Source organism: Ciona intestinalis, chromosome 1 (genome assembly GCF_000224145.3).
Source record: "Ciona intestinalis chromosome 1, KH, whole genome shotgun sequence".
Taxonomy (NCBI): domain Eukaryota; kingdom Metazoa; phylum Chordata; class Ascidiacea; order Phlebobranchia; family Cionidae; genus Ciona; species Ciona intestinalis.
This window is the reverse complement of record NC_020166.2, coordinates 9773420-9797601: the sequence shown is the minus strand read 5'-3', so window position 1 is coordinate 9797601 and position 24182 is coordinate 9773420. Positions and strand designations below refer to the sequence as shown.

The following is a 24182-nucleotide window of genomic DNA, read 5'->3' as shown; positions in this document are numbered from 1 at the left end:
TCTGTTTCTGATAAATGCTTTTGTTTTTCAGGAAATTTAAGCATGAATTAATTTTTCTAGCAGTTGCTGTAATATTAATAAACGACAAGATACGCAACAACATAGCCCTGAAAACTGTAAGCTGGCAGAAGGTGTAAGCAGGTACTTATATGCTATGCAATGTAACAGCCATGTTATAACTCTGAGTTGCACCACCATGCCAAGATAAATAATTGATCATCATCAAGATATGACACCAATGAGGTAACTATTACCATCTCTTTTTTTTAGATATCAATACCAAGATTAATTTGAACTAGTTTAAATCTAGCAACATAAGTGATCTGTCTGATTATTAACTTTTTAATTACAAAAATCTAAAGTAATTTTACCTAAAATGTGTTGTAATGACAATGTTTCCTTCTGTTTTAAATATCTTTTGTAATTATGATTTATCTTTGTATTACCCAGAAATCAATATTATCGTTTCACCTCAATTTTTTCCCATCATTTGTCTTAAATCTCCTGGTCTGCAGTTTTGAAACAAATTTTTGATTTTTAAAATGAAGAATTTATTATATTTCTATTTTACAGATAGACAGTGTGCAGCGCATTAAATCGACACGAATAAAAGTTATGTGCAATAAATTATCGATAAAACAGCCATGATGGGGTGAGTGCCAGCTCATGTATTATGACATCACAGATATAACGATTACATCATCATTTCTTGGATTGATCTGAAAAAATAATTTTAATTTATTTCATTTTTTTTTAAATGAATGTAAATTTTTATCCTCGCCTAACGGGGCAATGAATGTGGTTAAAACACTGATGTTCTGTTTCATACACCCTGTGCCAGCTTTTTAGTTCGCACATGTGTAACTTTATGGAGATAGTTTTAGGTGTGTTTTTTTCAATATAGGGGTTATGGGTTATCATGTATGTAACTTTGTGAGTGTTGTATTTTGAGAGCATATTTATGTATGGCTGATTAGTCAACTCATTAATGACCACTGGGTTGGGGAATCATAGTTAAAGGTCTTGCCCAAAGACACATACACATGATATGGTTTTTATTGTGTTTTTTTACAAAGAGTTTTATTTTCTAGGCCACTTACTGCTAAATTGAAGATTCCAAGGTTGGAAAGGAACTTGTAGCATTCTTGTGGCAAGGGGAGGGTAGGGGGAGGTTGTCGGCAACTAAAGTAAGAATATTTTTATGAGAAACTTAATCATAGATTAAAAAAATTGCAAAAACATTTTTAAAAATGTGTAAATTCAAACACTTAGATCATACCAAAAATATTTAAATAATAAGTTTACCAGATAGTTAGATCTGACAGAAAGAATGTTTTATGAGAAACTTAATCAAAGATTTAAAATTTTGCAAAAAATGAAAAAAAAAACTTTAAAAACTATAATTAAATATTGATTTTACCAAAAGTATTTTAAAAATAAGTTACCTGGTAGTTTGATCCCCTGATGCTCAGATCCAACATTCCATGAATATTTGGTTGAATGAATGGACCTTGGGAAATAATGGGTATTACATTCTTGTTATTTTGCTGAGTTTCTCTGTTTTATGGGGTTCCCGGTCAAGCCACTAATTAAACTGTAAACATTTTAGTCCCCTACCAATTGCTGTTAGGTGTCTTGCCCAAATACTACACACCCAAAATGGTGGCAGCATCGGACCTTGAATCCTGTATCATCCAGTTATAGCCTACCCTACTACTAGTAATAAAGCCACAAATGGTAGGGTGGGGGAAGGCGGGACACCTTTAGCACATATTATCCAATCATCCTGATCGCGTTTTAAACAAATAACAAAGGTTTCTTGTATAATTCATTGAGTTTTCTTTGTTTACTACCAAATGGGACAAAAAATAGAATGAAAGGTGTCCCATCTTTCCCCACCCTAATATATACATGCAAGCATAATATAATATTATAAAACACAAATCAACCAACCAGCAACTAGAGGTGGGGGCAAACTGAACGGATTCTTTTCAATTTTTGGTTTCGTATCTTTTTCTGGGAAACCACCGTCCTTTGTTTCGTCACAATCACTTGTTCTGGAAAAAGATTTTAATTAAATACAGTTTAAAAACATTTTGGAGAAAGAAACAAATAAAGGTCAAACGACAGTCGTTATAACAAACGCAAAGCGTAAAATATATATATATAAAAATAAAAAAATGAAGCACTCTTTGTGGTTGGTAAAAACTTGTAGGAATAGTTTGTTACGCGTTTTGGAACGTTTTTTAGACATAGTTCGTTGTTACGTAATAATTACCTTTCTGTTTTCACTCTCATAGATGTTGTCGCTGATTCATTGTTTAAAGAATCAGCTTTGTTGGATGTTTCGTTCGAATCTATTGGAAGAAAAAACGTGGAGTCCGTGAGAAAGGTATTTGTATGTACTATATTACTGTGGGGTAAGATGGGATACGTTTAGCTCACAATATCCCATATTTTCGAATTGTGTTTTTTAACAATTAACAACGTTTTTTGGGAGGAAGTTCAGACGGTACGGTTGTATAATTCTGTAGAACGAAAGGGGTATAGCAAGAAAACGAAAGTCGGTGAAACACGGTCGTTTTGCGAAGCTGGCACGAGGTGTATGAAGCAAAACACCCGTGGTATAGCGACTGTCGTTTTCCGACCAGGCAAGGATAAATAACACGTATTCCTTTCTTTTACCTGTAACGGGAACACACTCCTGCGTTTTCAACATTCTCTGTTGTTTTCGATATTTTGCTCTTCGGTTTTTAAACCAAACCTGCATAAGTGGGAGGTAAAAAACTAGAATCATGGCGTAACACTGTTGTGTTCTGACATTTAGAAAGGTTTCGGAAGCAATGCACAAAAAAATAATTGTTTCAGCCTCAAAACGGCCACTAATTTCTAGGCAGCGGATTTTTCGTATTTTTAAATTTTGACTTTAATCGAAAAAAACTTTCAGTTTTTGACATTTCGCCATTAGCACAACATACTTAAAATCAAAGCGAAAATACAAGTGTTTTTTAATCCGGCTTAAATATCCAACCACGGAAAAACAGATGTTTTCTTGTTTAGTTTTCCCACCGTACTCGACGATTAAATCCCCTTGTACAAGATTAACGCGCTCAGATATCTCAGTCAACCAAAACCCTTAGTAACAGCTATAAGGTTTAAACCTTGCAACGTGTACAGCCTGGTGTAGTCTACCGAATGTATCCGATGCTAATGTGTACGAATGTAACTTGTTTATTCTTGCATGACAGGGCACCGACAGTCATTATAACACTAGTGTCGAATGCATGAATAAATGTTATTGTTTATTCTTGCGTGACAGGGCACCGACAGTCGTTATAACACGGGTGTTTCATACACCTCATGCTCGCTTACGAGTTGTAACGTTTATGTAACGTTGTGGGTGCTTTTGTAAACCATGTATTCAAATATCTAATCGTATTGCATCGTATGCTTTTTGTTGTATAGTAGGGTGGGGGAATATGGGACACATTTTCATTCTATTTTCTCGTCCCATTTGGTAGTAAACAAAAAAACATTTAAAGAATTATAAAACCGTATCCTCACGACTCCCATAGATCCTTGTATTTGTTTAAAACACGATCAATATATTTGAATGCTATGTGCTAAACGTAACCCGACTTACCCCACCCTACTATATATGATCGAATGCACCTCCATGTGTACTATCGCCGAATCTCACCAAAATAAAATAGTAAAAAATAATATACCCGTATTTTGGTCGCTTACATGACTTTACAGTAGTAACAGTTTTTTTTTAAGTATAAATACCGTATTTAACGCAACATTACCACAACGTATCTACAGTCCAAAATATGCGGGCGCAATATTTCTTTGAAAAAACGTTTAGATTTACGGATTACCACGTAACTCGTGTCAACTTATTTCACCCCATGACAACATAATAACCAGAAAAGTTGCAACTCCGACCTGTATCCTGGCTTCAGCTAAATTTGTACAGATTGCCAAACTTTCTCGCGTTTCTACGTCCGGGTACTGCCCATCTTTGAACGTTCTTTCCAACGCGTCAAGTTGCATGGCAGTGAAGGCTGTTCTGCTGCGTCGGTGTTTGCGGGGGAAAGTCCCGCCTTTGAGTATTAAATCTGTAAAATAACGTTTCTTATGAATGCTTGTAATTTATTTATCATCGCGAGGCGGGGCAACGATAGTCTTTGTAAAAATACAATGGTGTTTCATGTACACCTCGTGCACGCCTTTGAGTTACAATATTTATATACTATAAACATTTAGCACACATAACCAATACCGACCTAGTAATCTATATACCACGTCGTTTTTAAATGGGTACAACGCATTTTAACCTTGCGTGGCCGGAAAACGACAATCCTTATAACACGGGAGTTCTTTTCATATACACCCCGTGCCAGCTTACGAGTTACCACGTTTGTTACTTTATAGGTGATTTTGTGGCTGACAATTAGACAACACATTGGTGAATTTTACCTGCCAGAGATCCAGCAATTTGCCCGTTACTATTGTAGCCGTTATAAGGGTGTTGGGTGTTTGGGTAATGTTGTTGTAATGCGTTGAACACTGACATTGCACGAATTGCGTCATAATAATTCATTATGACGTATAGAAGCAGTGGAACTTTGTCTAATCTTAATAAATTGCAAAAATCTGAAATTTGAACAAATTTATTAAATAAATAAGTACTAGATCTGAAAAAGCATAATTTTATAAAACACATGCGCTTTTTTTCAAATTTTAACGATTTGTGCGTTTTAGATTAAACTTTTCTTTTCAGTTATAGGATAAATATATCATTATAAAAACGTAAATAACGGAGATACGAAATCGCCAAAAACAACAGCCGTTATAAAACGTGGCACTAAAACATAGTAAGGTGGGGTAATATGGGACACCTTTTCTATTTTCTCGTTTCATTTGGTATAATAAACAAAGAACATTCAAAGAATTTTTAAAACCATTTCCTTATACGAATCACATATAGACCGTTGTTAATTGTTTAAAACACGATTAAGATATTTGAATATTATGTTCTAAAGACGTTCCATCTTACCCCACGGAACTATTTTAATCTTATAACGTTATATACCTAAAAATCGTAAATTTCTAAAAAAAGCGTTATTCCTAGTTTTCGAAACGCGAAGCATTAGTTCCGTTGTATTTAGCAACATAACAAGAAAATTAAACTTCTAAATACCCGTTTCCTATAATGGCAGCTGGTATTAGTTAATATGACAACTCGTAGTAAAGAAATTATCTGTTTTATTATTACAGCTTACTTAAAAAACTAAACAAAACCTTAATTAAAACAGTTTTATGTATAGTTCCTGTCTCCCTAACTGAACCAAAGTACGTTTATCGCACAGTAATTCGTCGGGAACGAAATTTCAAGAGGATTAAATTCAACTTCTCACCTGCACACCCCTTGTTACGTCATAATCCTATCACCGCCTCTATAATACTTTCAGTGTTGCCAGCAACAAATTTTTTTTTTATTTCGCGAAAAATAAAAAAAATAAACCAGTGATGCCGAATTATAAAACAACATTTTACCTAAAAAATTTTGATTATGTTTTTTTTTTTTTTGTCTGGCATCACTTTTGCCACTTACGTATGTACGTTACACTTGATGTATTTACCTACCGTCTAAACAGGGATTAACAGAATCCTGAAGTCACTTGATAGCCCGACAAAACTTCGCTTAAGTTTTAAAGCCCACTACTGATGTATCGTGATGTAAAAACGAGAAAGACAACGAAACTTTTGCTCACAAAAAATATTGTTTAAAAAAATTAGTTTTTTTCGTAAAAAAAATGTAGACAGATAAAAATGCGCTACAGAACTGTACAAAACTATTTTTGAGTTTTTTCGAAAAAGGAATCGTAGAATCGCAGACAACGCCCTTATTAATCACATGTTGTTCTTATATAAGGAAATTATAAGCAACATATTTTTAAAATATTCGATGTTATTTGAATCTGACTTTTACCGAGTCTGACCTAAATATCATATTAATCTGTTACTTCTGCTACCAGGAGCATGGTCTATCATATTCTTTCAACGACTCGCCTGGTATAAAAAACGTAGTGTATTTCCGACGACTTTTTTCGATGAACTTTTTTAAATAAATTTTAAAATCAGAGAATGTGGGAGATCATTTTCTCTGATGAACTCTTGCCGGATAGCGGACGAAACGGCGCAAATGCACTAAATTTTTCCTACTATTTCATACTATATCCGTATTCTACTCTATATGTCGTAACGAGAAAACTTCTACCGCGAGTCACGCAAGTACAATTGGGATAAACGCAAAGTTTTTACCCCAAACACGTCTTTTGCATTGTTCCCATGCATGGCTGTTCTATTTTATATAGGCATACCCCAAGTATATAATACCCATAACATGCCCGTTATATATAGCGACGCAGGGATTTGGTTAGGATTTGACCTCCTTTTCGAAATTCCGTTTTTTTTTTTTAATAAACCAAAAGTTCTGGTACTTATTACACTACACGATAATATGCATAACCTGTTAATACAACGGCACCGCACATTTAAAATATCTACATACCACCACCGCCTGTTGTTTTGGTTCTACAAGTCTGACCTTCTCAACCCGCGTGTTCATTACACCAGATTATTACCTGCCTCGCGTATCGAAACAACGTTTGATTATTTTGTCGTTAACTTAGCGAGAAATTCATCCGCGTTTACCGTTCAACCGGAGGTCGCTTTAATAGAACAGAACACGCCGAGTACTATGACGTTACAATCCTTATTGACGTAACAATGCTGATTGTTAACCACGAATGAGTATTCTGGTTATTTACGCTCCTAAATATACAGGAATTCGTGCTCGCTAGATGGCGTTAAAGCGAGGTTAATTATTCCCAGCGCGTCGAGCAATTTCGCGCTTCGTTTGTCGCAGATCAGACGCGTTAATTGTGAGCTCATAATGGCAGATGATTCACCTTTATTACGTCATCAATAGCGGATTGTTAAGGCGTGACGTCACAAATGTGTCTTCGATTTATCGGCGACTTCTTGTTAATTCGAATAAATTAAAATAAATCAACTTTAAATTCGAAACTTTAATTGGCTGAATTGTATTCTTATCCATGGTTAAATACGATCAACCTGATCTGTTTAAAAACTTCTTTTAATTGATTAGTTTTTGCTTATTATAAAAACGTTTTTTACTTCTTTATACTAAATGGGCCGAGTAAATGCAACTTATTTATCCTCGCGTGGCCGGAAAACGACAGTCGTTATGACCAACGTCGTATATAACATGAGTGTTCTGTTTCATACACCTCGTGCCAGCTTACGAGTTACCATATGTATGTAACTATGTGAGTGATTATTTTTTGGCTTTACCCCTTTGTATGGCTGACAAATTAGACAACTCCTAAGACGTAAGTGAATACGAAGTTGAAACAATTGCCGTTTAAAGTACTAAAGTTTGATTTAGTATTTTCTTTCGTTAAACATTTTAACAGGTGGTGTCGAAACATCGCGATTAAAACAATCGTCTACCCATATGACGTCATAACGATTTAATTGTTCTTTCGCGAAGTGTCGATTAACAAGTCAATATTTCATTAAATATTAACGATGTAGAATACAATCAAATTGAGGAACGCAGGGTGCGAAAATAGCGAATCCGACCACGAAATTTCAATTAGGCGGTTTCAATGGCATAGTATGGTCCGGTTAATCGTCATTGTGATAAAACAATAAACGCTTCTGTCGCGTTTTTATAACAATCAACAACTTTTAGTATTTTTAGTTTGTTTTTTTATCGTTTTTAACTCTTCGAAAAATTTCATTTTGTGCCCTGTCGATTTTCTTTCCCTTGCGATTGGCGGAGTTTCGATATCACGTAACAATGAAAGAAACATTACCTCACAATGGGAGGGTCGGGTCTCATTGTTACTATTGTGAAGTGGGTTGCTAGGGCGACCGGGTACTCGAAATCGAGCATCGGAGCCGTAGCGATTCTTGTTCTATAGTTAAGAACGGGTTGTGAAAATATTGGAACTTATTTATTCAACTAAAATACTAAGCTAATGTAGGCAGATGAGTGACAAGCAGAGGGGTTCGAATTTAGCAAAAGTTTGCAGCGAAACAAGGATTTGGGTTGCCGCAAAATGGTTTATAAAGAAACAGTGCGATTATTAGAAGCAGCAAAATTGACATTTAAGAATTTAAAGGTAGTATGCTTATAGTGCTTAAGGTTATAAAGTCGTTTTTTTATTAAATTTAATTTATAATATGTGATATTATGAAAGTTAAATATTTAGAAATGCAACTTACTACAGATTTAGGCGTCAATAAAAAAAAAGAAATGAATTAAAAATCCAAAAATATGATAGGCCTACAAAGTTTGGGCTGTTGTAGTTACGAGATAGATTACGCAAAACAGACATTAGTTTTGTGTAGCATATAACAGCTACGGATGTTTAGAATATAAAGAAAATAAGCACTAACTTAATTTTTGTTCAAAGGTTGCGCTTAATTTGGGCGAAAGTTTCTTAAAATAGAATTATGTCGCAAACCATACTCAGTAGACCTGCCAGCCAAGCCAGCAGGGTGGGCATGTTACCCCGCATAGAACACCCCTTATCCCGCCTTGAAAACCCTGGAAACATGTCGGTACGAGGGGTAACAAGGGGCAGCAGTCGGGCGGGTGATGTCCCAAAGCCCCACCGTTTATCACGTGACGCTATGAGCCCCAGACGAAAAGATTTAGACCCGAAGATGCCGATTGATTCGATTCCTGAGGGCATTGAAGTCGTTCACTCAAAAGATCCGAATAAACCGACGTTACCTGTGTTCGGTGAGTCATCAATCATGTATTCGTATCTGTTTATCATATACAGTTGAGTGGGGTAAAATGGGACACCTTTTCATTCTATTTTCGCGTTCTATTTGGTAGTAAACAAAGGACATTCAAATAATTATAAAACCGTAGGCTATCCTCGCGACTTCGATAGACTGTTCTTAATTGTTTAAAAAACGATCTGGACATTTTGGTATTACGTACGAAAGGTGTCCCGTCTTCTCCACCCTGCTTTATATATACATGCTTCGTATATGTTTTCGTTCGTGATTAAGACAACTCTGGTTTAAATCCCAGTTTCCCTCTCTGCCTCACTATATGACCATATAGAATATATAAGAACCAGGTTTATTCTCGTGCATACTGAATGCGTAACCATATATCGAATAGGGTAATATGTCTCTGGTCCAAATCCCAGGTCCCCTGGCTTGCCTTACTGTAAGACCTCAATCACCTAGAATACGTTACGTTTGATTTAAATGTCGTTATAAATGCTAACACTACACAAGAGACAATCAGGTTAAAAAACGGCTGTAGGCATTAAATGTCAGAACATATTTTGGTGCATATACCCACGGCGGGTCGTATGTTTTACATATAAACTGGATCTGTTTATAAATTCCAAGTAGGCTTCCCAGAACATCATAGATTGCTTTTTTTTTGACCTGGATTCGGATCCGTAAATGGTTTATTTGCCTCACATACGTCAACGTGTTGATAAAAATTTGATGTCACGAAATTCGTGGAATGTTCAGTCTGTCCTATTGCCCGGCATCCAAATTATGCGGCGTTTATTTCTCGTTAATATTACTGGAATTATAATTACCTTATATAATATGTTTACGTACAAACAAGCAGAGCATGCGTAATATACGTGTGGGCCTACGTTAAATTTATTTTTCTCTTGGAATACGGTATACATCGATCGTTTCAACGGAATAAAACAACTACCGTTACTCAACATAAAAAAATAAACAGTCGTTAAACACACGCAATAACTAATTTTTGTTATTCATTTTTTTCAAAAACGGTATCGAAGATCATGTTTTTAAGGGACGATAAAAAGGGAATCAAAAAATGACAGTAGTTAAAACGCTTTCGATAAAAGGTGTGGGAAAGATTGTATAACATTTTTTATCTCTTTGAGTGTGGTAAAAAAGCAACAAATTAATTATAGCAATAAAGAGAATGGTGTAACAACACAATTAAATGACAGTATAGTTATAACATGGATATAACTGCATTGTAGGAGTAATTAATAAGCATGAATGCTAAATCCAGAATAAGTTCCTGATTAAAAAGGTTTTGTTTAGTGTTTGGTTCATAGATCAATTTATAAACTTAACTATTCGTTAAAATGCGTAACCGCTCTACCTATTTATAACGCGTGAGTATAGTAGGGTGGGGGAAGATGGGACACCTTGAGTACGTAATATACAAACATCCTGACCGCGTTTTAAACAAGTAACAACGGTCTATGAAAGTCATGAGGATATGTTGTTATAATTCTTAGAATGTTTTTTGTTTACTAATAAATGGGACAAGAAAATGGAATAAAAAAGTGTCCCATCTTCCCCCACCACACTATAAATATGCATTTTGCCCGGTCAAAACATACCGAGACAAATACAGTCAAATAATGAACTTTGTTTAACTTGGTACTCCGTATGTTTAATCTTATGTGTGTTCACTTCGCTACAGTACCATTGTGGTTTCAATGAAAAGAATATCAACGCCGCTCTAGAGAAAGATTGAAATATGCTTTGTAGTTTTACCGGCAATCGGATTTATTTACTTAATAAACAATAGCGATCGTAGGGACGCGAATACAACGCTCAGGTTTAAGTTATGTTACAGACAACCATGTAGCTTTAAATAGGATGACTTAAGAATGAAACTTAATCATTTTCGTCGATATTATCTGCAAATGAATGATTGTAACGTATTTATACTCGCATGGCGGGGCAACGACCGTGGTTATAACATGGGTGTTCGGTTTTATACACCTTTAGCACAACTGAAAATTAAGACAATGTACTATCACTGGGTTGGATCAATTGCTATTAAATGGCAACCATCGAGCCCCACACCCATAACACTGGACATAACAACTCCCATATTACCAATCAGCCACTTGCCCCACATATTATATCACGATTCTGTTACAGGACCACGAGATTTTACCCGGAGTGCGTACGGTAAGACGTAATGACGTCATTAACAGTGACGTCATCACTAACGGTAGCCAAAGCTCGAAAATAGCTGTAGCGCTATTTAGCTGATAGTAATAGCACCAACACGGGGAAAAATGACTGCAAGTAGATTAAAATTGCATTTTATTTACATCTGCAAATAAAATGGCAAAAAAGCATGTTGATAGTAAATATAGTAATGTTTACTGTAATTATAGAATACATTACAAAGCGACGTAACCCAACCCTGGTGGGGGTAATGGACTAACTCTGGCCTAAATCTCAGACCCCATAGCATGCGTCACCTATATAGAGTAGAACAGTTTTCCCTTTCCTTATACATTTATATCGTTACATTTCATCTTGACAGGTAATCGAGCTGTTATGAGCCGAGCGGAGTCACGTGGTAGCAACGTCAGTAAAATGACGTCACTGTCAAGACCTGGAACACAAACGCGAATTGAAATTGATGAAGTGAGTTGTGAAATTCTATATATATTCTGATAAATTAAAGAATGTACATTTTATCCTCGCGTTGCCGGAAAACGACAGTCGTTATAACACGGGCTCCTGTTTTCATACACCTCTACCGCTTACGAGTTACCACGTATTTTACTTTGTGGGCGAATAATTTGTTTAGTTGAAATGTTGTATATTTTATGGCTGACAATTTAGACAACCCCTACGTGATTACTGGGTTGGAGCAATTATTGTTAAACAAGCGTATGCTTACAACGGGAGCAGTGTTAAGCCTGGAATCCGTCTGTATCCTCTAAACTTAACTTTTCACCAAGGGGAAATTCCGTAAAGGTGTTTTTATTATTGTAGTGTCCATGTTATAACGACTGTCTTTTTTCCAGCACACCAGGATAAATAAGCGTCATTTATTAACATAGGCAACTTACGTTCAATTATTTTACAGCTTGAAATGTTGCTACGCGACAAAATCAAGACCGGTGGTTTCTTCAGTGTAAGACAAGCATTCAAAAATAACGACCCAGAAGGTAAAGGAAACGTCACAAAGGAGGCACTCATGCATATCTTGACGTCATTGTTGGGTAGAGTTTTGTCTTCAAAACAATTCCATCTTTTACTAAAACGGTAAAAAATATCCTGCTATTTTTTTTTATTAATAATGTTTATTGAATGTAACTTATTTATCTTCGCGTAGTGGGCTGTCTTATCTATTTTGGCCAGTTGCTCTTATAGTGCATTCCACTAAATAATATTAACTAATACCACATTCGAAGAAACTAATAAAATCAACACAAAAAATAAAATGCAAAGTCACTTATTTTTTACCTAAACCCCAGACTTCACCTTGATGATCGAACTGTCGTCAAATTCGAGGAGTTTTACGCTCAGTTTCGTGAAAGTGTTTCATCTGAATATCCTCGTTGGTTAGACCCGGTTGCGAGGACGCAGACGGAGCGTGCGAGCATGACAGCGTCACAGGTTCGTGTTAACGACTGTAATTTGTAACTTACTTTATTCTTGCTTGACCAGAAAATGAGGGTTGTTATAACACAGGTTGTTTTATACACTTCATGCAATCTTAAGCATGTGACTTTGATTGTTGTTGATATAGTTTCTTTTTTACGGTTTAGTGTTAATTTTCTACACAGGTGAGGAACATTGAATTTAGGCCAGATTTAACTCCTATGGGCAATACAATCCGCTACTGTTTATGTAACTTGTGTTAAGCCCCTTGATATCAACATACCATTGTCCTTTACTTGTTAAGGACAATTATTAACTGTCGCTGATAGTTTTAATGACTACACTATACCTACCCCCTTAGCTTCAACCACACTAACCCTTACCCCCCCTAGCTTCAACCACACTTAACTCCTACCCCCAGGTTCACGCCCAGCTAAAGGAGAGAGCCAAACAGAGGTTTCTGGATCTTGCTGATCTTGTTCCACAGATGAATCCAGGAGGCTCTGAGAGGATCATGGCTCCGGAGTTTAGGAACGTTCTTAATAGACTCGGATTCTTCATGAGCGATGCAGAATTTGATAAAATTTGGAAAAAGTAAGAAAAATTAATATTTTTTTGTAAAAAAATGTTGTTTTTTATTAAATTGCAAGTTTTTCTTTACAAAGAAAAAACAGTATCTCAGTAATTTTCTTATTTATCGAACATTCCGTAATAAAAAAATAGTTTTCAAGATTGTTTACTGTATTTTTTTTCATGTTTAATAGAATCACAAATAATAAAGAAGTTTATCATACAAGAATTTGATACCAGACAATACAACCATGTATGACATCAAAAATATCCAATTTATGTTGTCATATTCCATTCCCAGATACGACACATCAAACCTTGGTGTAGTGAAAGCTAGTTCATTGCTCAAAAAACTTGGAATCGAATTCCGAGAATCAAAATCGCCGTCAGCTTCTGTGGCGAGGTCTACAGGAAGTAATAAGAAGGCACAAGTTGTTACTTACGACTCTGCACGTAAGTCCTTGTTTGTTATAAGAAGGCATTACCTTAGTGGTTCTGTTCTATTCTTTGTGGGTGAGGTCCTTGTTAAGAGCCTGGGATTTAGGCCAGATTTGCTCATTACCTCAAAACTCACTAAGCCAGGTTGTTACCTACAAATACTCATGTAAGTTGTTGGTGTTTTCTGTACATAATATGCTCGAACTTAGAATTACTTGTTGACTTCTAAATTCGCACAGTTGTCATTAATAGCTAATAACAAATTGTTCATTCATATTTTTAAATTTTCAGCTCCAACCGGGCGTTCCATGAGACCCAGTGAAGCGGAACGACAAACATCCATAGATATCGAGAAATGGTTAAAAGATAAATTTCGTGAAGGATTTAAATCAATGCGGAAAGAGTTCAAGAAAGGGGATTTGAAAAATACAGGAAAAGTGAGTTTTGTTGCAAGTTTAAAGTTGGTATTTTTCTGTGTTTGAAATCAAAACTATTTTTATATTTGTTTCTAAACTGGTGTCTAACCAGGGGATACCATTCACAAGGCCTAATGCTGTCAACAGAGTGAATGTGTATGCATCTTTGGACAAGATACTTAATGATAAAAACTTAGTAATCGCTAAAGGTTGTCCAAATGGTCAAACATATAGGAATACCTGTTCTAACATAAATGGTTTACAGTAAATTATTATTGATTTTTTCCTTTGGTTGCTTGAATTGCATAAAAATGATTTGGTTTTGATTTTACAACTTAAATGTTTTTTTCAGGTACCACGTGATGTTTTCCGTCGAGTAATCTCGCAATTTGATCTTTTCCTCCGGGAAGATTCATCTTTAAACATGTTCCTTGCAAGATGTGGATTACCAGAGCATGGTGAGATCTCTTACGTCGATTTCTTGAATAAGTTCCAAGACAGAAGCGCGACAGGGATGGCTCATAATATTCTATCTAACCCAAAACACAGGTAGGCTGGTATTGTATTATGTGGATGAAGTTTGTCATTAGCATACCTGGACTAAATATTGTAAAAAAGTTTATACACAGTAGGACACACAGCACAGTGTATTTTATTTGCATGGGCACAAAAAAACTGCATAAGTAGTTTTTATTGGTGATGCAGCCATAATTAACTTCTAGTTGCACCCCTTTGGTAAGAAATTTTTGGTCGGAATAACAAAATAATATTAGGTAAAACAGCAAATGTATGAGAATTAATGACCAAAATGCAGTCTTCAAAATGGGCTGTGATTATAAATACTAGAAAAAATTGTTACATTATTTTTTAATTATTACCATACACTTATAATACACCTGGCGGCAACAACATGCACATTAATATTTTAGAAATATTTAAAACTGAAGCCTGTACTGTTTTACCAACAGATTCAACAAAGAGCCTCGTCCCATTAGCCCCAAATCCACTGTTACAGCCGTCGAGTCGAAAATGATGACATTATTTCAATCAGACTTCCTTGCTTTGCTTGGAATGTTTCATAAGATCGACAAACATCAAGAAGATGTGATTTCTCAACAAGAGTTCAGAGCTGCCATTGAGAGCAGGTGGCATGTTTGTATTGTTGAATATCTTATCCGAAGGTTGCCAGGTTCAAGACCTGAAGCTGCTACCATCATGGGGGCATATGTCCTTGCACAAGACATTTTACTAATATACTATCATTGCTTATGTAACTTTGTGGGTGATTCACTTTTAAATATTCCCCTATTTTTGAATGTTTACCTGATAATTTAAAAAATTTAACTTCTAAAGACCGCTATCACCCAGAAAGTATTAGTAACATAGACCCACAAAAATATTGAATAACATATGCCTATCAAATCCATACTAAACTTTACTTACCGCCGTAGATTCCAGCTTGAAATGAATGATGATGAATTCAGTCACTTCCTTGAACAAGTTCCATTAAATGAAGATGGTGCAGTCAAGTATCCAGAGTTCATGGCTCAGTTTGATACAAAGTAAGTTACTAGTTGTATCATTGTTTCCCAACCCAAAATCTCAGTATTGCCCAATCATAAATTTCAATGTTTTTTAACTTCAATTCTTAATATATATCTAAAAAATCTTCTTTTTTTCCAAATCTTGGTGTGTTTATATTAAATTAAAACTTTTTATTACACCAAATCAAAAGTGTATTTCTCAGTTTTTATGGACGCAAACTCAGTTTTTTCAGACCCAATCTTATTGTTTATTTTATTTTTTTACAGACAAGGTGCAAAGAGTTTATGGGATGGCAAGTCTGTTGTTTCAAAAGCTGCTGTGTTTGTTCCTACATCTGATAAACCAAAGGAAAGGTAGGATGTGTTAGAGCAAGCACGCCATGCTAATTATGCAGAAGTTTTTTTGACTTATACCCCCAAGGCAACCTTATCTATATATACTATCTGTGATATGCAAGAAATCTAATAATGGTATAAAGGGAATTACATGCACAGTTTCTATTTTTGTGTTGTATTTTAGTTACTTTTATCCCTGTAATTTGAGTTGTGTCACAACATGAAACTGCCACAAATTTTAAGATGTGTAATTTGTGTTGTATTAGTATATTTGTATAATAATAAAGTGAAAAGAGTAACTGGCGCAACCTAATAAAAACCCTTATATACCAAAATGTTACCTTATACATTTTTAGTTTGAATTTAATCATAAGATATTTTCTTTAGAACTGTTGATGACCTTCATTCAATATTGAGGGTGATTGTCCGTAACGACATGGCAAAGCTGGAAGGAGAATTCAGGCAGCTGGATGAATACAATAGTGGGAAGCTTACACAAGAAATGATGTTCCAACTATTATCAAAGTAATTTATGGTGTTTAATTGTGAGCATGAGGTGTATGAATACACCATGTGTGTCTGGTGTATAAGAAGACACTCATGTTATAACTTATTAGTGAGCATGAGGTGTATGAATACATCATGTGTGTCTGGTGTATAAGAAGACACTCATGTTATAACTTATTAGTGAGCATGAGGTGTATGAATACACCATGTGTGTTTCGTGTATAAGAGGACACCCATGTTATAACTAGACAGTGAGCATGAGGTGTATGAAAACAAAAAAAAACTTAGTTTACCAGTGCCAATTAAGAATCTGCTTCGTAAGCTGTATAAAGACTCAAAGACTTATTTGAAGTCCGTATATTAAATTCTCCCGTATTCCAGAATGCACATTGTACCGTCAGTAACACGAGGTGAAATAAGAAGATTGTGGGAAACTTTCATTGTCAACAAAAACCGAACATTCAGTTTTCTACAATTTGTTCGACATTACGGTTACTCACTCAAGTAAGTGTTTGAACATTGGAACTAAATGAGCTTAAATGGATCAGTGTAAATGTTCCCATACCTCTATCTCTTAAGAGCAGTATAGGGATAATATTATTATAATGAAACAATAGCTATTGGGTGTTGAGGTAATGGACCAACTCTGAACTAAACCCCAGAACCCAAAGCATACCTTGCACAAAGTTACATATGTGGTAACACATAAGCAGGCAAGAGGTCTATAAAGCAAAACATCCATGTTATAACGAACGTTATTTTTCGGCCAAGCAATGCTAACTAAGTTATACTTATTCGTATCTGGTCTGCCTATTTTAATGTACAACTATTTTAACCCCATTTAATATTAATGCTACAAATGCTTCTTTTTTTCCTAGATCTGCAGCATTCCCGAATGCCAAGATAGCTCCACCACAACGAGGGGATAATGACTTCATGATTAGGTCAAGGAAACTTAACTGTGCGGCAGATATGTTAGAAGATAGTCTAAGAGCTAAGGTATGTATGGGTATTATTATGATGGTGTATATAACACACCTTCATGCATGATATGAAACATACATTAATGGTATAACTTAATAGTGTGTATAGCCTGTAGGTGTAAAAATACACCATGTGTGTCTGGTGTATAAAACGACACCCATGTTATAACTCAATAGTGAGCATGAGGTATACCTTTCTAGTGAACTGTACCAATACACCATAACTAGCACTTCCTATTCATCATGGCTAAAGTATACCTATATATAAATTCCATATATATCCATACATATTACTACCATATACATTCATATATTTTATAATACTTCCATATAAATCTTGTCCGGCGCCATACCACAGTTGGTTAGTGGTAACTCCGAGGTAATGGGTTCAAGGCTCGTCATGCTACCATTGTGGGAGTATGTGTCTTTGGGTAGGACACGTAACGGTAATTGCTCCAACCCAGTGGTCACTAATAGGTTGTCCAAATTATCAGCCGTACATAAAAAAATGAAAAAAATCAACAAAAAAATAATCACTTACAAAGTCACATACTTGGTACCTCAGAAGCTGCCGCGAGGTGTATGAACATCCGTGGTTATACCGACTGGCGTCTTCCATATATATTCATACATATTGCTTGCATATACATTCATATGACCATATATAATACTTCCATATATATATCTCCATATATAACTTTGTATACTCTATAACCACTTTCCATATTTTATCACTCACAGGTTGATTATTTATGGGAAGACCTTCGTCGTGAGTTTGTTGAGATGGATCCTTACCACACAGGGTTTGTATCACGGGATGAGTTCCGTGATGTGCTCATGGAGCTGTGTGTTCATCTCACGAATCATGAAGCTGAGATCATTTGCAACAAGTTTGAAACAAACACGGATGGAAGGTAAGAGTTGTTTAAACATTTTTTCCAATTACACCTTAATTTCTTTTATTTGAATAAAATCTAGTATGAGTTAATTTATACTGTATTGTGGGTTTAACAGCCATGCTTTTATTTAACACTTAAAATAAGCGATTGTCTGTTTGTCTGTCTGTTTAAATGTGTTTGGATATTTTTGTTTTACTATTACTGAGTTTTTTTGTTGTGTATCTATGTTTTTGTGTGCATGTTATTGTCTGTGCTCTTAACTTACAGTTTGTATCTTTTGTACATATTTTTATGTTATAACATAATACGTTAGGCACAATCAATATATTCCCCCTGTATTAACAACCCTTTCCTTCAGAGTTTCATATGTTGAGTTCCTGCGACCATTTGCACAACGTCGGCAGTTATGGAAGGAAGGAAACAACATGCACTCTATACTAACTCACCCACAAGCTGAACTACCTGGATCCATCACTGCAGGGAAACCAACTAAAGGTCTTGAAGCAGTGACTTCTAAACTAAAGCAGCAGGTATGGGTTTAGATATATTGAAAATTAAATAGCATGCTTTTTATGCAATATTGATTGAATGTTTTTTTTATCCTGGTGTGGGGGTGTAACGACAGTTGTTATAACACGGGTATTCTGTTTTTTGTAATGTATGGAAAACAATTTAGACAGCCTAATAAGTGACCATTGGTTTGGAGCAATTTCTGTTAAGGGTCTTGTCCTAGACCAACCTTTTTTTGATTGGTGGTATCCAATCTAATATTTTAATGCAAATATTGGACATGGCGAATTAAAAGTAGGAACTTGGAAACGTTACTTCATTAGTCGATAATTGGAGATTCCTGTTTAAATCATTTAAATAAACCATGTAACAAAATCTAAAGACCCGGCGTTAGTTTGACCCGCATGTCATTCAGCCTTTTATTTAAACGCTACAATGTTTCTTGTTAAAACTCACACGAAACTAAATCCTTTAATTTTACCATCGCGTGGTAGGGAGTTGTAACATCTCACTGACAATTGTTCCGACTGTAACTTGAGACTCGCTACAAAATACCGGGACTATGTCAATTACTTACAATTGCTTTTCTTTTTTTTATTGTTTAAAGCTTGCGGGTGATTGGCGTACTCTAAGAAGGGCGTTTAAAAAGATGGATGTGTCTGCTGATGGAATGCTGACTCTGCCAGAATTTCGAAGCGTTCTTCGACTCTGTAATGGTATGTATCTCTAGCCCCACCATGAGGTTGAACAATTTGATAATGTTTGCCACTATGAGTAACTAAATGTAAATTTAATCTTTTCTTGTATATGTGCTGCTGCCAGGTGTAAATGTCAAAACCAACAATTGTTATAAGATCTCTTTCCGACTTTTGCTTGTTAACTAATTTTAAGTGAGACCTAAAACTGTAAATGTTTGCTTTGACAGTTAATGTCATAAATTTGTAAAGTTCCTTAACCTGCACTTGACATGGGTGTTATGTATAATGTTATTTGAATTTAACTTGTAATCAACATAAAATAATCTTTTTTCCAGTGGTTTTAGATGAAGACGAAGTCTACCATGTTCTTACACAGTATGACAAAGACCTGTCTGGCAAACTGGACTACAAGAAATTCCTGACAGAAAATTTAAGCCGACCATCATCAAAATTATCGGGTGTCTGATGTGGGGGTTTATACATGAACAATGTATGTGCTATTCTGCTGATAATTTGATGGACTACTTTCGTATTTCATTACATGCACCTCAAATACCCATACATACCAAAGTGCTGGTCAAATATTACTGGATACAAGTGTGTGGTTCAAATTTTATTGAAAAAGTTATCACATTAATATTTTACCTAGGTATTTTCAAAGCGTTTTCCTTTTTGGATCCTTTTGCCAAATTTGTGTAAAGTATTACAAATTCTTAATTTTCATTTTAATTCTTTGCGGATTTATTTAGAGATTATATTGTACAAACTTCTGCATAACTTAATTTAACCTGTTTGCCAAATGTAATATATTTGTGCTTTGTATTTTTGCGACAAATCAGTGTTTTTATTACGGTACTTAAGAGTTCAACAAGTTATAGTTTTACCTAGAGTAGGTGTACATTGTATACGACAGTTCAAAACGCACACGCCGTATTTTGTACAGTATGTATCAAATTCTGTGTTTTAAATCTGTTGTCAGCGCAAATACAGACGCGAAACTGTGTCGGTGTGTATGTACAATATATCAATGCTTCTGTAAACGTCGTGCTGTGCAGGACGCCAGACAGTAAACCTCCAATTTACCGTCTGTAACTAGCACCGTTTTCCTGTTGAGCGGAACGGAGAAGCGAAAAAAGCGACAGCGTCCGATTTCGAGAGTATTCTATAGAGCTGTCAGCTTTTTTCTCACAAACTTTAAAAGACAGACAAGTTGCGTACGTGACTTCTTACATTGGTGTTAAAGAATTTGACCGGATTTTACTGAATATAAAACAGCTGGAAGCGTAGTAGACGTAGTAAGATTGCAATCGCACACAACAATAAGATGGTGGTCGCATGCACGCCGTAGTAAATTACTTAGCTTTGCAGCGAGACGCGCAGAGTGTTGCAAGCGTGCGGCGTATATGTAGGAAACCAAGTTTACGATAAGAGATAAAATATGCGTAAAAACGGGTATTTTAGGTAAAGTAAAAGCAATGTGAATTCAACAATTGTAAATGGGCAATGGTTAAGTCGTGAATAGGCTACATTTAAATTCAAGTTGAATATTTTTAAATAGAAGTTCTGTTGTTTTGCATTATATAAAATATTTTTGGGGGTTTAAAATTTGGTTTCAATTGGGTACAGTGACATTATATTTTAAAACAAGTTATATATATCTGGTAATTCATTTATAAACAAACCTAGAAACCAAGCTAAAAATAACAATTGTTGTAAATTAATACTTTATTAAAAACTAACTTGGCTATGAAGCTTTTTTTAAACACATTAACAAAATTAGAACATATATAAATTATTTTGTTGCCACAGATTCAACGATGGGATCATTTGTTCTCCGTAATTTGTTTTTATTCAATTTTATTTTAATCTGCACGAAGGCAGAATGGTTTTCTTCGCTTGGTCAGATGGAAGATTTGGTATATGACGAGTTAGACCTCATTACTTCATTGAAAGAATATATTAAAGCTGAAGAAGCTAAACTGGATAATATTAAGAAGTAAATAAAAAACTTCAACCCTTAAGTTATTTATTTTATAGGAACGTACAATTCAAATTGTATGATGTGTTATTTTGATGCGTCTATATTAATTTTCCATAAGTCTAAGAATCAATGGACAAGCTACTGCTCATTTTTAGCCTGTAAAAGCTAACCATATTTGTCCTGTATTAAAAGGTTTGGCGCATACGGTTATGGCCACTGCAGCATACCACAAGATTTCTGGACTGGGGTAATGAATTATCTTTGGTGAAAATTTCCGTTCTCTAGGTGTGGCACGCTGCAGGACTATACCGTTGAATAGAATAGCCACAAACAACAGTTAAATTATATTTGTAATCACAGAATAGCGGAAAGGTTTCAACATATATCGGAAAATGCGAGAAGTAACATGGATAAATATCTCGGACATCCTGTCAATCAATATCGACTCGTTAGAAGGTTGGCCACCGAGTGGGCAGATATGGAGGATATTGTTAACGAAAATGTTGCCGAAGGTATAAACATGTTTCATGTAATTAAGGGTACTTCTATAACTAGAGTACCCTTGAACAAACCTATAGAAACCTAGATGCACCAAAACATTGTTACGTAAAGAGCAAATTGAACGCCAATTTATTTTCAAAATAACACAGCAGTTGCAGTTGGACTACTCGGTTTTTATATGACTCTGCCCTGTCTGGAGCATCTACCGTTTAAAATGGTTCTGAACGACATTTGATCGTTAAATAAAATCTTGCATCAGATTTTTGAAAATTTAACAAATTTCTCAAGATCCTTGTGATCCATTATAAGTGGGAAGAAGGTAACGTAGACATAGGCAACCTATCTGCTCAAAATTGACAAATCTTCAGTTTCCGACTTGAGTTTAAAATTGAACTTTTTTTATCCCACAGTGTTTCTTACCAACTTAACACAGAAACAATCACATTTTCCTGGTGAGGAAGATGTTAAAGGAACAGCTGAAGCAATCATGAGGTTACAAGACACGTATCGTCTCGATACACATGATGTTGCACGTGGTATAATAAAAGGTGAGGTTTCTCCATTGACCATGCTATTGATTTTCTGTGATAAGCTAATTATATCCCAAGTCAATAACCCAATGAATACATTACAATAAGTCTACTGTGGTAGTGTGGTGGGAACATTTAAAGTCTGTGTGAGTCACAAAATATCACAGTAGGAGTTAGGTTATGTTTTCTTTGTCTGTGCCAACATTTAACAAGCCAAAATAAAGGTATCTCTTTAGTCTATGTCCACTTTTAGCAATTAAACCCATATATTTACATTCTAAGTAACAAGCTGCTAGTATAATAAAAAAATCTGCATTAGTGAATTTTACATTTTAAATCTGGTCTAAATCCCATGTCCCCAACAAGGACCTCATCCATATAGAATAGAACATTTGACTCCAGATTCAAACCAAACCTTTTTTTACCCACAGGTTTGCAGTCGAACCAATCCCTCACAGCAGACGATTGTTTCCACATCGGTCGAACTGCTTATCTTGAAAGAGATTTCTACCATTGTAGGTTATGGATGAATGAAGTTCTCAACCATCAAGAAAATGGATTGACTTATTCAAGATTTGATGTCTTGGACCATTTGTCATACTGTACAGCTCAAGTAAGTTAAGATTAAACTTGTAATTGTCAATCACAGGAAACCTCATAAATTGATGTGGTAAACGCAATTTACTTGGCTGTGCTTGTTTGTATAGACTGTAGGGTGACGTTTTTATTAAACTCGTAATTGTCAATCACAGGGGGAACCTCATTGATTAATGTGGTGAATGCAATATACTTTGGCTCTGCCTGTTTGTATAGACACCTAACAGGGTAATGGCTGTTTTAAGCTTAAAACTGGGGTGCTAAAACATATGATGTCACTCCTGTTTTAAAACTTGGAGTAGCATCACCAGTGTTACAAAAAGACAGTTCACATGTGCAAAAGCACATAAAAGCCAATGAATTAGAATTATGCAAACCTGTATGTTTTTTATTTAATTTGATTTAAGTACGATTCCATTACAGGGCGGTAACATACAGAAGGCTTATGAGATAACAAAAGAAATGCTCCAGATTGATCCATCATTGGATAGAATACGAGGCAACCATGAACATTACAGGTGATTAGTCTTGGTGTGTTTTGTATTCTATGATGGGACTAATATTGGTATTTGGTTTGGTAAAGTTTTTCTCAGTTTGTTTGTTGGTTTTGAAAACAACACATTTAACAATCGCTGGTTTAATTCAACAGGATCTAAATGGTATCTAAATTTGTGTGTGTCTGGTGACTAGTGCATAACAACACACATGTTATAACTTGACAATAAGCATGCGGTGTATAAATGCACCATGTGTATCTAATGTATAAGAAGAGGCTCATGTTATAAATCGACAATGAGCATGAGGTGTATAAATACAACGTGTGTTTCTGGTGTATAAGAAGACACCCATGTTTTAACTCGACAGTGAGCATGATGTGTATGAATACACCATGTGTGTCTGGTGTATAAGAAGACACCCATGTTATAACCCGAAAGTGAGCATAAGATGTACACACAAGTTAATACAAAAAAACACAATCTTCCCAGGCAACTCCTTGGTGAGCGTAAACGAGGAGACGATGGAGATGTTGAAGAATTTCAACAATCCAAGCAACAAGCTGAATATCCATCAACACCTGAGAGAGTGGATTATGAGAGGTTGTGTAGAGGGGAGGGAATTCATATTGTGAGTTAGTTGTTTGGTTTTGTAACTGATTGTGATTGCACTATGAATGATGTGTAATTAGTAA

General features: G+C 35.3%; 3 protein-coding genes and 1 long non-coding RNA gene across 5 annotated transcripts; 3 read left to right on the top strand and 1 right to left on the bottom strand.

The window, feature by feature from the left end:
• Positions 1 to 105: 105 nt before the first annotated feature.
• On the top strand, positions 106 to 7267 carry LOC113475829. Its single transcript, XR_003397619.1, has 5 exons — positions 106 to 243; positions 574 to 652; positions 1092 to 1187; positions 2301 to 2392; positions 5376 to 7267. It is a non-coding gene; the product is annotated as an uncharacterized LOC113475829 (long non-coding RNA).
• Positions 528 to 4681, bottom strand: LOC100178876 (diencephalon/mesencephalon homeobox protein 1-like). Its single transcript, XM_002119104.3, has 8 exons — positions 4483 to 4681; positions 3949 to 4121; positions 2686 to 2764; positions 2279 to 2357; positions 1954 to 2057; positions 1446 to 1510; positions 1101 to 1182; positions 528 to 719 (listed from the first exon to the last, which is right to left on the bottom strand). The coding sequence occupies exons 1-8, from the start codon at positions 4604 to 4606 to the stop codon at positions 703 to 705; spliced, it is 723 nt and encodes a 240-aa protein (XP_002119140.1). The 5' UTR covers positions 4607 to 4681; the 3' UTR covers positions 528 to 702.
• A 1141-nt stretch (positions 7268 to 8408) lies between the features above and the next one.
• Positions 8409 to 20387, top strand: LOC100178183 (EF-hand calcium-binding domain-containing protein 6). 2 transcript variants are annotated; one of them, XM_026837104.1, is made up of 19 exons: positions 8409 to 8848; positions 11020 to 11049; positions 11414 to 11517; positions 11966 to 12144; positions 12357 to 12498; positions 12905 to 13077; positions 13355 to 13506; positions 13783 to 13928; positions 14260 to 14456; positions 14876 to 15052; positions 15359 to 15469; positions 15719 to 15805; positions 16175 to 16312; positions 16676 to 16798; positions 17173 to 17293; positions 18019 to 18191; positions 18535 to 18706; positions 19294 to 19402; positions 19720 to 20387. In XM_026837104.1, the coding sequence occupies exons 1-19, from the start codon at positions 8557 to 8559 to the stop codon at positions 19848 to 19850; spliced, it is 2757 nt and encodes a 918-aa protein (XP_026692905.1). In that variant the 5' UTR covers positions 8409 to 8556; the 3' UTR covers positions 19851 to 20387. The 2 variants fall into 2 exon arrangements, with proteins under 2 accessions (XP_026692905.1, XP_026692911.1); XM_026837110.1 differs by lacking the exon at positions 11020 to 11049 and having other exon boundaries at positions 8410 to 8848.
• Positions 20388 to 20978: 591 nt separating this feature from the next.
• Positions 20979 to 24127, top strand: LOC100185314 (prolyl 4-hydroxylase subunit alpha-1-like). Its single transcript, XM_002122565.4, has 6 exons — positions 20979 to 21380; positions 21726 to 21877; positions 22277 to 22414; positions 22828 to 23009; positions 23417 to 23511; positions 23980 to 24127. The coding sequence occupies exons 1-6, from the start codon at positions 21202 to 21204 to the stop codon at positions 24125 to 24127; spliced, it is 894 nt and encodes a 297-aa protein (XP_002122601.1). The 5' UTR covers positions 20979 to 21201.
• Positions 24128 to 24182: the final 55 nt, after the last annotated feature.